The sequence below is a fragment of the Chiloscyllium plagiosum genome, chromosome 32, assembly GCF_004010195.1.
Source record: "Chiloscyllium plagiosum isolate BGI_BamShark_2017 chromosome 32, ASM401019v2, whole genome shotgun sequence".
Taxonomy (NCBI): Eukaryota; Metazoa; Chordata; class Chondrichthyes; order Orectolobiformes; family Hemiscylliidae; genus Chiloscyllium; species Chiloscyllium plagiosum.
This window is the reverse complement of record NC_057741.1, coordinates 37,966,875-37,980,630: the sequence shown is the minus strand read 5'-3', so window position 1 is coordinate 37,980,630 and position 13,756 is coordinate 37,966,875. Positions and strand designations below refer to the sequence as shown.

At 37.8% G+C, this 13,756-nt stretch overlaps 1 protein-coding gene across 2 annotated transcripts in view; it reads left to right on the top strand.

The window, feature by feature from the left end:
- The window catches only part of trmt10a (tRNA methyltransferase 10A), a 15,487-nt gene extending 1,731 nt beyond the window's left edge, over positions 1-13,756 (top strand). For both annotated transcript variants that reach the window (XM_043674456.1, XM_043674455.1), the window contains exons 2-8: positions 1,254-1,536; positions 3,011-3,173; positions 4,042-4,113; positions 5,512-5,586; positions 6,312-6,461; positions 7,630-7,735; positions 10,081-13,756. In XM_043674456.1, coding sequence (XP_043530391.1) covers positions 1,301-1,536; positions 3,011-3,173; positions 4,042-4,113; positions 5,512-5,586; positions 6,312-6,461; positions 7,630-7,735; positions 10,081-10,349 — 1,071 coding nt within the window. In that variant the 5' untranslated portion in view covers positions 1,254-1,300 and the 3' untranslated portion in view covers positions 10,350-13,756. The remainder of the gene's footprint in view (positions 1-1,253; positions 1,537-3,010; positions 3,174-4,041; positions 4,114-5,511; positions 5,587-6,311; positions 6,462-7,629; positions 7,736-10,080) is intronic.

Genomic DNA, 13,756 nt, shown 5'->3' with positions numbered 1-13,756 from the left:
CAGTGACCCCCCCTTGACCACCCCCTGTCAGTGACTCCCTCCTCAACAGTCCCCTGTCAGTGACCCCATCCCTGAAGCCCCTCTGTCAATGACCCCAACTCCCCTGTCAGTGACCACCCCAACCCCGCTATCAGTGACCACCTCTCCAAACCATCTGTCAACGACCCCTCCCCAAACACAGCCATATCTCCACATCTCAAACTGCCTTCCACATCCACTTAACATATTAGAAGCATACAAAAATGAATTTGTTTGAGAATCTCAGCAGGTCTGGCAGCATCTGTGGAGAGAAATGTTTTTGAGTCCAATGACCCTTCTCCAGCAATTTTTTTAGATTAGATTACTTACAGTGTGGAAACAGGCCCTTCGGCCCAACAAGTCCACACCGACCCTCCGAAGAGCAACCCACCCAGACCCCTACATTTACCCCTTCACCTAACACTACGAGCAATTTAGCATGGCCAGTTCACCTATCCTGCACATTTTTTGGGCTGTGGGAGGAAACCAGAGTACCCAGAGGAAACCCATGCAGACACTGGGAGAATGTGCAAACTCCACACAGGCAGTTGCCTGTTTTTTGTTTCAGATCTACAGCATCCACAGCTCTCTTAGTGTTTAATTCACTGTCATATCTCTGCCCCTTAATTATCAGTGTAGTTTCACAAATCTCCACTTTCTTCCACATTCATAACTTAAATTGGTCAGAAAATGGTTTTATTTCACCCTCCAAATTGTTCATAACTATAGTGAAATGCTACAGCCACATGATTCCTGTGACATATTGTCAATTTGAGTAATAACAATCATTGTCGTAATTTTCTATTTCCTGCTTCATCACCAGCTCCCTGTTTATAGATTGCCTCCTGTGCCACATGTTCGTGTTTTTTTGTTGAAAATTTCCAAATGGAATTTCAGTCTATTGAATGGCAATTATTGTTGAACTACTCTGATTATTGTTACATTATTCTACTTCTCACTTAATGTTGAATTCATTAGAGAAAGATGTCTGTGAGTGGAGTGATCTAAGGTTCAGATGGTGAGAATCACGAAAAAAAAACTTTGTCCCTTTAGAGGCTGGTTTAACAAAATTGTATCCATGCATTTGGAAATTAAAATCTAAAAATGGAATTATTAAAGTTTTTTAATTGGCAAAACTGCAGAGTAATTTATATCAATCTCTCAACAGTGTAGTTTATTTTAACTTGTGAAAAAGTATGCAGATGTATAATTAGCATAGTTGATTTGTTTTTCAGCTTTTGATGTGATGACATAGTGTACTGTTTCAAATGTCAAGTAAACCATGGCGTCTGAAGCACATGAAGAAGGAACAGAGCCATCAGCAGCCTTGACAAAAGCTGGGGATTCAAGTAGTGAAAGACAGGAGCAATGTGAAATTAATGAATGCAATCCCACGGAAGGGAAAAATCAAATGAAGCAGAATGATTGGAATCTTGGGAGAACTGAGCCAATGTCAAAAAGACAGATGAAAAAGTTAATGAGGGAGAAACGGTGGCTAGACCAAAAAGAGGATCGCAAGTAAGTGGGAGTAAGCTATTGTGTAAGTACCTCATCACTTTAATATCTTCTGGGCCCACTGATTTACTGCGAATGAACAAGTCAAAATTCTTTTGGGATGTTTACTGGTGTTTTGAGGATTGAATGTTTTGCAATCTCCACTCATTTGTCTATGGAGACTTTAAACCACTTCCTTAAAAGCTCAAGGTGCACACACATTGCATCTCTGGGATGATGGGCAGGAAGGTAACTGTTTCTTTGCCTACTACTAGTACATTTCTCTCCCACCATGATGTAAAACCCATCAGTACAACTCTGAATGCCTGTAGATCACCAATGATTCCAAACAATTCTGAATCATTAAGTGAATAAAATATTAGATGTAGTTATAACTGGTAACCCTAATCTTAAAAAAAACTAAACATATGGAAATTTGATTTAATTGTATCACCAGTGAGCAGTCTCCAGCATTCATTAGGTCTGCATTTTCTCAGATTTTCCATGAGCAATTGCACTGGAACGTGTGATAATTAAAGAGTTGGAGCATTTCAGAATCCTCTGTTATGGATGCACATGAACCAGTTGGATTGACGATTCCTATGTGCACAATATGATTAAGAAAGGATAAGTTAGAATAGCTAATCTGCGCAGAAAACAGAGAGAGGTAAAAGATCGGGTTAGAGGGAGAAAAACAAAAAGAAAATGTTTATTAGAGCTCTTAAAAAGTAAAATACTATAGAAGCTGTTGGAAATTTAAGATAAAAACAATAATGTTGAAAATGTTTAACAGGTCTGGCAGCATACACGGTGAGAAAGAGTTAATGTTTCAAGTCAGTAACCTTTCATCAGAACAGTCTGTTCTGCGCATTAAATAGAAGTACTCAGATATTTCATTTTAATCAGTCTGTTTGTACATGTTATATACGTACACCTCCAAGGCCATCACGTCCTACAGTTGGACTTGAACCTTAACCTTCTGACTGAGAGGAAGGGACATTACCACTGCACTAAAAGATCTTAAATAATGTATTTTGCCGGAAACATGGAAAATTGGCCAATATGGAGACTAAAACTTGGCATTACTAGCAGTACACTTTAACGATCTGAGCTAACTGAGTGTCCTAATAATGCATTTCATAAGTATAAAATGATCTTGAAATGGAGCAAGGGGCTTGTTTCTTTTGAAATTAGCCTGTTTGAACATGTTATGATGTACATCACATCCTGAGGAGAGGCTTGAACGCAGACCTTCTGGCCCAGCAATGGGGACACTACCACTATGAGAAATAACAGATTAATTAAAAATACATTTATGTAGTTCAGGCATATTATGAAATGTCTCTGGGACTGTTGGGACTTGAACACAGACCTTCAAACCCAGAAGGAGAAAGTTTACCAATGTTCCACAAGACTCTCAGCTGATATCCTTTCTTTCACTGATTAAAAGTGCAAAATTAACAATTTTCCACTAACCTTTCTGTTCTTCTTGGGCCAGGCAAAAGCGTAAAGAGAAAAAGCTGAAAAGAAGACTAGAACGTCAAACTCAGAATGAGGAAAGGCATGAAGAATCTGCCAGGAAACGCTTTAAGAGAGATTTCACTCCATGTAACCTTCGTGTTGTACTAGACTGCAGCTTTGATAGTTTAATGGTGTTGAAGGTGAAGAAGAAACAGAATAAAGTTGCAATGACTAACTAAATTCATTCATTAGTTTTACAGAATTATATGGAATATACGATATCAGTCAGTAGTGGTCTGTGAACTGTGCCGGTGTTTAAGCTCCATATAAGCCTCCTCCCACCTTACTTTGTATCATCCTATTTAATATATCTTTCTGTCCTTTTCTTCCACAAGAATTTATCAATCTGTTGCTTATATGCATTTATATTATTTATCTGAACTATTCCCAGATGATAAGTTCCATACGCTAACCACCCTGTTCAAATCAACTACTTCTGAATTCATTCTTGGGCTTCTTAGTAATTGCCTTATATTTAAGGTCCACAATATTCTGTTACACTCTCAAGTGAAAGCCCCTTCCCTGTGTCTACCATGTTAAAACCCCTTGCTGATCTTAAAGGTTTCTATCACATTTCTGCACTAAATTTCCCTTCTGCTTGAGAAAGGGCCTGCAACCTGTTCATGGTTTCTGGTATTTTCCCTGTACATCTTTTTAGCACTTGACCCAGTAACCTTAACCTTTTGTAATATAGAATTGTGCATGGTACTGATGCTGAAAGACTGCATTTCCTACTTCTGACAATCCTGCAGTTTGTGGTGGCTGCTTATAGTATGACACTAAGTAAAATCTGGGAACAGTTCACCTGCTTTCCCCAGTGGCATGGCATCAGAGTGTGCTTTGTGTTCAGATTTTTTAAACGTTGGACTGGCCTCTGAGATTGGAGAATAAATGTATTGGGAAAATGAAATGAGCATCTAAGTATTTTTATTTCAATCCTGAGGCCTTTATAGTGTTAAAGCCACAAGGCTTGGGTTTGCCTGAATGGTTCTTTTTTTTTATATATAGGATGTCAAAAAGCTGCATAAGCAGATTCAGAGATGTTATGCAGAAAATCGAAAAGCAGCATATCCTGTGAGGGTGAGTCTCGTTTTTGATTTCCAAAACAGAAAATACACAAATGTGAAAATGATGCCATTCCCTTTCTTAAAAATGACAATTGCAACTTGTAATACTCGTAAATGCCTTTATAAAGGAGCAGATCAGATTAAACTCTCTAATTCTCTCAAACTGTTGTTAACATGACTTTCTGATTAAAGTTTGCCTTTTCTTCATTGTTTTTATCTTTCTGATTTTCTTTGTTAAGAAACTGAGCAACTTAGTTAAGGTGACTCTGTACTTAGTTGGCCACTCTCCACTTGCCACATTAAACTACCATGTACATAACTAATAAGAATTATGAATGCGAGGATGAATTTCAAAGTGATTTTCTAATTTATCTCAAAGTAAAATGACAACTTTTTATAAAGTGAGCCTGATGTATCATGCCAGTAGATTCGCTGGTATGAGTAGTGACAAACAGGATGGGAGGAAGGAAACTGCTGAGATGAACCATCTTGAAAACCTTTTGTCAATTGTGGAACCTTGAATTCTATTTGGTTCAATTTTTAATGATCTGCTAGGTTCAATTATGTAAATTAAAACTGGGATATATTTATATTACTTTACATCAATTTGTTTCTAGTAATTGTAGTCCCATTTATCCTTTTTGTTCTTAAACTATTCAAAATAGCACTGGATTGTGGTGACTGTTGAAGCTTTTCATTGTATTTCACTGTAAAATGCAAGTGACAATAAATAAATCATTCATTCATTAGAGATTGTAATATTAAGAAACATTCCCCGATAATAATAATGAGTCTTTGCCAATAAAAACTCTCAATTTTGGCTGTCTGGGTGATGGCAACATGATAGCTAGAAGTAAGTTTGGTCAGTAAACTAAGACATTAACCATAACTGGACTTTGTGAGCAGAATATCTGCTGTTCTGTGAGTAGAATTTTATAAAGAAATTTTGTTTTTAACAAATGAAGCAGATTGCTGAAGGTAAGAAAAACCTGTGTAGAAGCACCAACTGATAATCAACTTGCCTCTTAACCAGAAGGTTCACATTAATCCTTCTGGCCACTAAGGATGTAATTGAGGCTGAAACTTTCAATATGTTGAGGGAGGACTATATTTTTGTCGACATGAACAAGATGAAAATCAACGGTCTGCTCACCTGTTGCTGTAACATTTTAAGATTCCCCTGTTTAATGAAAATATGTAGTGTTCTTAGTGGAGTCTAGATGTGTGCAAAAATGACTGCAGTATTTGACCAAAATGGGAGTAGGCAACATACTTCAATGCAATTCATGTCTATGAAGGATATTACAATTTTTGAGAGATTTGATGAAATATTATTCCAGCTCAGTCTTTTACCTTGGTCCTGACAATGGACTTTGAGGAGGTATTGATTCTAGTTTTCATTTCTCAATAGATGTATTTGACCAGTCATAGTGGACAGTTGAAGAAGAACATGGATGAAAATGACAAAGGCTGGATCAATTGGAAGGTACAAAGAAACTTTCCACAATATATTGTTAAACTGGAAGCACTGACTTAAGGTTTTAGCAGTGATGACTGCCCAGGTTATCATGAACTGTTGTTTCCATCAGCCTCTGTGCTTTAGTACATAATAAACTTCCATTTTAATGCATCAACCCACTGAATTGTCACCTCTAGATGTGATTGTTCCATTGCTTTCCTGGTTGCCTCCAATTTTCCACCTTCCAGAAACTTGTCTATTCTAAACTATATGCCCATAACCTAAGTTACACTAAATCTTATTCACCCATCCCTGCCTGTTCTCTCTGACCCTGTAGTATGATTGTGTCTCAGTTTTAAAGTTGTCATCTTTAATTTGTAAGCTCTCCATGGCTTCAAGACTCGCTATTTCTAAGGGCTCCTGTACCCCAACAATCCTCATCTCAGTGCTTTTCCATTTATGGCTGCTTGGCATATCCCTGATTTAATCACTTCACTAATTGTGGCCCTGCCTAAAACTGCCAAGCCCCTTCACTCTGGAAATCCCACCCTGAATTTAATCACCTATCAGCTCCCCCTCTCTTTTGAAGATGCCTCTTAAAACCCCTTTCGTTATGCACCTGTTCTAAGTATTGATTAGTAAGGTGACGTGCCTTGGAGCTTTTTAACTGTATAAGTTACTATATACATGCTAGTTGTTATTGTTAAAATGCTATGGAAATTATATGCTTTGTAATAACTTGACTTTGTTAGGGAATTACTTTTACACCTGAACACGTCAGTGAAGCCATAAAGAAGGAAGAGTTGGTTTATCTCACTTCTGATTCACCCAATGTGCTGAATGATCTGGATGCAACAAAAGCTTACATCATAGGTGGCTTGGTGGACCATAATCACTACAAGGTACTCTGTGCATCTTCCCTGCTCTAAAGGTAAAATTCTGTAATGTTAAAAAGAGAAATTGCTGGAAAATCTCAGCAGGTCTGGCAACGTCCGTGCAGAGAAATCAGTTAACATTTTGGGTCTGGTCACCCTTCAGAACTGATAGTAGCTAGGAAAAGAATCATTTTTAAACAGATGAAACAGAAGAGGGAGGTATAAATGATAGGTGGAGATAGAACCCAAAGAGAGAGAGAAAAACAGTTGTACAGACAAAGAGGTGGATAAGCATCACCCTTGGACAATGAATAGCTGCTAATAGAGGCTATTAGTGGCTGACAGTGGATAGTGTGTGGTAGCAGCCCATGTGACAAGAAGGCCTAGTGTGAGATGCAGGGGGAGAACATGGCGAAAGCTGCTCAAGCCCTAAAAATTGTTGAACTCGATATCAAGTTCAGAAGGCTGCAAGGTTCCCAAATAGAAATTGAGGTGCTGTTCTTTCAGCATGTGCTGACCTTCACTGGAGCATTGCAGCAAGCCTGAGATAGAGGTGTTGGCCAGCCCATACGGTGGTATGTTGAAATGGCAAGCAAATGGAAGCTCAGGGTCTTTTTTTGTGGACAGACATAGGTGTTCTGCAAAGTAGTCACCTAATCTAAACTTCCTTTCCCAAGTGTAGAGACCACATTCTGAGCAACGAAAATGTTAAGACTAGAGTGAGTGAAGTGTAAGTAAAGCACTGTTTCTCCTGGAAGATGTATTTGAGGCCTTGGATAGTGAGGAGAGAGAGAAAGTAAATGGGCAGTTGTTATACCTGAGATTGCAGGGGAAGATGTTGTGAGGCTGTGGGGGCATTTTCGGAGTGAAGGAGGAGTGGACCTGGGTGTCCCAAAGTGAATGGCTTTGTGGAAAGCTCACAAGGAAGGGAAGGGGAATATGTGTCTGGTGGCATCCCACTGGAAGTGGCAGAAGTGGGAGACTGGTATAGGCTGCCACTCCTGCTGAGATTTTCCAGCTATTTCTGTCGTTGTTTCTGTAATAGCTCAGCAATAGCTTAAAGGTTCCAGACAATATAAATTCAAGTTGTTGAAGTTTGCTCAATAAAGTCACGGTCCCACACAAATGAAGTTTAGTGCTTTGACTAAATGGATTCTTATTACTGACCTTGGCTCTTCCGTGGCTGCCATTTCAGGGTGTAACATACAATAAAGCATTGGACTTGGGAATCGCACATGCGCAACTTCCCCTTGGAAACTATGTGAAAATGGATAGTCGCAAAGTGTTAACTGTAAATCACGGTAAGTGTCATAATAGGCTGAGATTTCTTCTGTGATGAGGATATGTTGTTTAACTGTAGTTCTTAATACACAGCTCTTAAGTCATGATCAGGTACTTATCAGATACAATATAGTTACAGCACAGAAGGAGGCCATTTAGCCAAATGTGTCTGTGCTGGCCCCAGAAGCACCAATTGACCCCTGCTGTTTTTTTGGGGCACTGCAAATGTTTCCTTTTCAGATAATGATCCCACTTCCTTTGAAAGCCTCAATTGATCTTGACTCCATCACAACCACATTCCATCTCAGAACCATTTACTTCCTGAGAGAGTTTTCAGTTTAGGTTTTCTGGCATTAGCGTGGCTTCCTTGTTTGGTCAGACTTGCTGAATCATTCAGGCTTCACCCTTCACATTTTAAGTATTTACATACAAAAACAGCTCAACTATGAAGAAGCCAAGTTAGCATAGAGATTTCTACTCACCATACTTTGGAAGTTTACCCATTTGGCTTTGTGAACACGTTTCCTGTTTTTGCCAAGCAAGTCTACGTCTATGAACATAATTTCGGCAAGCTGTGGTGTTAATGAGTGCCAAGAAGACTAATCAATCTGAAATGTTTCAAAAGCTAAACACCAAAACCTTAACGCATCGGGAAACTGAATTTTTGCTTTCTGCCCTATTAAGTTCCTCTGTCTGCTCTTCTAAAAGCTTCAGATGGACCCAGGAGATTCTGACTATTGAAACAAATATTTTTCTGAAAATGTAAGTAGAGGCACAAAGCACAAAAGAAATTAAGTTATGAAAAATTAATCTTGTTTAAACCTCAGCTGGATGTATAGTGTTCAATTCCGGACACCACACCATTAGAAGGATGTCTTGGAGTAGGTGATTTGTAGAATTCCTACAGTGTGGAAACAGGCCATTTGGCCCAACAAGTTCACACCAGCCCTTCAAAGAGAAACCCACAACGACCCATTCCCCAACCCTATTACTCTACTTTTTTTGTTGTTTTTACCCCTGACTAATGCACCTGGCCTATACATCCCTGAACATTATGGGGCAATTTAGAATGACCAATTCACCTAACCTGTACATCTTTGAATTGTGGGAGGAAACAGCAGCACTCAAAGAAAACCCACGCAGACACAGGGAGAATGTGCAAACTCCACACAGACAGTCGCCTGAGGTTGGAATCGAACCCTGGTCCCTGACGCTGTGAGGCAACAGTGCCACCCGAGGAGATTTATCAGAATGATACCAGTGATAAAGAATCCAAGTTAAGTGGAGACACTAAGAAACTGGGATTCTTCTTGGAGTGGATAAAGTTATAGGGAGATTTAATAGAGCTGTTCAAAATCATTGGTTTTTGACTGAGTAAATAACAAGCAATTGTTCTCACTTGTAGAAAGCTTAATAACCAGATGACAGAGAAGATGATTCTTTTTGCACAATAGTTACTGTGATCTGGAATATACTGAGGGAGCAGGTTCAGTAATAATCATCAGAAAGGAATTGGAAATATACTCCAAAGGCAAAAAAATTGCCAGTGTGCCACTTATTGGCTTCAATAGATGACTGAGCCAAAATACCTATATAAAGGATGTCTGGACAATAAACTCAAATCATGAGCATTATCTCAAGTAGTAAGGGTATGGAATGCTTTGCCTGCAACGGTAGTAGATTTGCCAACTTTAAGTACATTTAAGTCGTCATTGGACAAGTATATGGACGTACATGGAATAGTGTAGGTTGGATGGGTTTCAGATTGGTATGACAGGTCGGCACAACAACGAGGGCTGAAGGGACTGTATTGCGCTGTAATGTTCTATGAATGTTTCAACACAATTAATGATGCTATTAAACAGAGAGTGGAATTTGTCCAATCATGTATTCTTTGATAGTGTAGAGTTTGTTCTGGTGCATGTCTTCAGACTACTCAAATGTGCCACATCAAACGAGATGTTTTCTGAGTTTCAATTTCACAGAAAATCATTACATTGGAGAAAGAGTAAGAACAGGAGAATTATTTAAATAGATTATTTTTTGAAGGACCAGCGAAATCAGTGAAACAAAAAAAGATATCACATTAATGAATAATAGAAATTTTAATCAAACGGTTCAAACATGTTCAAACACCCTTCTGAAACAGGAAACTGAGCCTTCTAGTTCACAGTGACAGATGATAATACCAATATGTACTAATGGATTATATACTTTCAAACATGAACAAAAGTCTCTTTGCTTATTTCTTGATGAATTTCTTAACCTATTCCACTTAGGGTCAGCAGCTCTATAGTATCACACAATAAAAACAAGTTCATCCTGCTGTTTGATGCCTAAATGTGAATTATTTTTCTTCTGACAGTGTTTGAGATAATTCTCATGTATTTGGAAAAGCAGAACTGGCAAGAAGCTTTTTTTACTATCCTGCCACAACGCAAAGGAGCAGTACCTGCCCTCCATCCAGTCAGCACAGAACAAAATGAGCCTGAAGGTGACTCAGATTCTTGTGATTCTGTAGAAAATGCGACCGCAGCGTCAGAAGCTCTTGCGCAAAAAGAAAAGCAACTCAGTGAATTAAGTTATGAAAAACGAAACACAGAAATTAATGAAGAAATAGATGGTGAAACGTAGCATCCCCTCCAGTTGATTAAATATTATTTTGAGTCTTGGTATGCCTAAACTAATCCAAAAGCAGGACTTTTGATTTGCCCTCATGACACTTTCCATTTCTTTCTTATATTACCACCTGATATTTAGTATGCTACGAACTCTCAGAATTTTGTTTGGACACAAACAAAATTGATGTATTTCAAGTGAGATTATTAGTTGTTTCTCTGTAAATGACTACAATCATTGTGTTAAAGTTGCTGGAATTTAAAAATGCAATACCTGCAGTCATTGCTAGTATACATATTGGTATTTTAATTACTTTGCATTAACCTAAGGAATTTTGGCTAGGTTCTGCACGGAGCAATGTCTAAGCCATTGATTATTATGAGAATGTTAATTTATTCCCACAGATTAAACGTGTTTTCTGTGACTGTATATAACATGTACGCACAAATACATCTGATTTAAAACTAATATTTCCGTTCCTAAGCTCAAATTAACTGCAAAATGTTAAGCCTTTATAACAACTATTGGGGGTTTTAAAGGTGTGTATCAGTGACCGTTAAATGATAATATGGTCAGTTAAAATTTCAGACTGATGTATTATGGAATCAGTGACCAAACAAATTATCTTGGAAGTGTGTATTTATACGTAGCTGGATTTGGTTCCTATTGGTTCAAATGACGTGCAGTAAAGTTGCTTCACAACATTACTTGCTGTGCAGTTTGTGGTTCATGAGAGCTTTGAACTGGAGGAGGTTATTCAGTTTGTTCAGCCTGTTCCACTATTCATTTCTAACATGACTGAAATTGTACCTCAATTTCAGAATCTTGCTTGTGCAATTTATCTATCAAAAATCTCAGGTTTGAAATTTTCAGTTGAACCCTGTCCCAGTCTCAAAAGGTTTTTGAAAGTGGGGTGTTTCCAGGTTTTCACTCCCATTGTATGAAGGGAAATCTGTATCACTTCAATTTCGCTGGAAGTAGGTGAACCCTAATTGGCAAGACTAGATTCCTAAACTTCAGTTTTCACATCGAGTTCTCCTGGACAATTTGACACGAGTCAGTAATAACAAATGTTTGCATGAGGCTCAGGGTAGTTGGTCAGCAGTGACTCCGTACAACTATTTGATGTTTAATCATAACATTTTATTGTAGCTTTCAACCATAAGCAGCCAGACATCATAGTATAATTATGATCCAGGAGAACTCATTGCACAAACTCAGTTTGAACAATCAGTGTAAGGGCACGGTTGTCAGACAACTTTGGCTGTCTCATCTCCAAAGCTACACAAGATTTACTTTGCAGCACAATGGCGAAAACAATCTTAGTAACGCAAAGTACACATTCGCAAGAACAAAAGTACATTACCATAGTCAGTAGAGCAAACGCAATATATCTGGTTAATTGAGATGTCCTATAACCCACAGGAGAAATATTAACCCTCTTAGAAGTTAAATATCTATAAATGAATGGCTGTCAGTTACGTAAGATCTCTCACAACCACAAAATTGCAGCGAATAGAGCACTTTTGAAGAACAGTTATTGTTAGAATGTAAGAAATGCGATAGTCAATTTATATACAGTAAAATCCAAAATCAGCAATTTAACAATGACTAAATAATCTATTTTTGATACCGTTGACTGAATGAACAATATAGGTCAGAATGTCATGGCTGCCTCTTTTACTCTTCAAAATAGTGACGTGGGTTCTTTTTACTTACACCCTTAGGATCTCAATTTCATGCTTTAATGCAAAAGACAGCATTGCGCTCAGTACTGTCACCCTTAGTTTCTGTGCTTAAGTTGCGTAGTTGGACAACATTTAAGAAGTGTGTAGATGAATAACTGAATGCAAGGCTACAGGCTAAGTGCTGAGAAATGGATGACAGTCATTTTCTGGTTCATTGCCTCTGACCAATGATTGGCTAATGCCTGGTTTAACTGTAAACAAAGCTTGGCACTTAACAGTCGTCGTCATTTAACTGGTGCATTCTCGATGCATCAGTCTGTGTTTACTTGCCAACAAACTAGCATTCTCCCTTCCTACAGCATAAGTGGTGTTTTTCTTTTATGTTGATTTTTCTTGCAGTTGTCTTGAGTGCAAGAAGAAAAGCTTCAACAAAAATGGGTCTTCAAAGCCTAATTTATTATAATTTCTGTTACTAATATCTTTCTCCATACAACATAAATGGTTGATGCCACTAGTTTTTGATATTTTTGTTTTGCATTCAATGATTTTTGATGTAATTATCTTTACCAATCTCGGATTTGCATTTTCTGCAAGTTTATTTTTATCAATGCAAACCTTCTTTTTAAATATAAGTTATGTTACAAAATCCCGTCACTTGGATCAATCATTTGGAGGTATGAATTCACATCTGACCAAGGGAATTTAACTTAAATTATTTAAATAACTCAAATTTTAAAAATCCTAGTATTAGTAATGATGACCATAAAAACCTATCTGATTTGCTAATGTGAAGGAATTAGCCACCCTTACTTGTTCTGGCCTGTATGTAACCCAAGAGTCAACCGTATTATGAACTCTATTCTGGCTCTCTGAAACAGCAACTCGTTTAGTTATCATGAAGGCAGCTCACTGCCACTTTGTCTAGTACAATTTGGGATTGTTCATAAATGCCAACAGCAATTACATTCCATGAGTAAGATTTATTCATGTCATACTGTCATCCCAAGAGGAACTTGCTTCTTAAAAGGTGAATAACAAATGTCACTGGCCCAGACAGGCTGGTATGAAATGTTTCCCTTGAAAAATGGGAAACTATAAATTGGCCTGATTCCTTGCGATTATGAACTTGCTAAATTGATCAAGGTAAATTGCTCTCTTGAATGAAGTGTACAAATGCATGGGGCCACAAGGTAGAAAAATAAAAAAGGAGGTCAGACAGCCTTTTTAAATAAAAGGTATTTTAAAAAACATCAAGTGAAGTAGATGATGTAAGGACTTCATGTGGGAATGAGGTGTACTTTATTCGTGGAGACTGGTGTACCCAAGATTGTAGGATGACTATGTTAAGAATTAATACTGTAACAGCACTGAAAGGAATTTTAACATTTTTGGGTTTTACTAGACAGGATGAAGACCTATGAACATGTTAGGCCTTAAATTAGAGCTTTCTTTGTTAAAGGTACTTAATTTTTAGGCAAGTATTATACATAGTCACGAAAATGTGATTTATATATTTAGGGATACAGTCACAGTACAAATTGTTAGAGCTAGTCTAACCACATTTTTAAATATTCATTGTTGTTACTCTAAAGTTCTCATTTAAAATGACAGATCTGTCCAAGCACAATCTGTCATTCAGTCAAGTAAAGATGCACAATATAATCTGACACACTCATACTTCATTTACCTCCAAAGAAATTTACTGATAACTCTGCATGCTAATTTGTCGCAAAC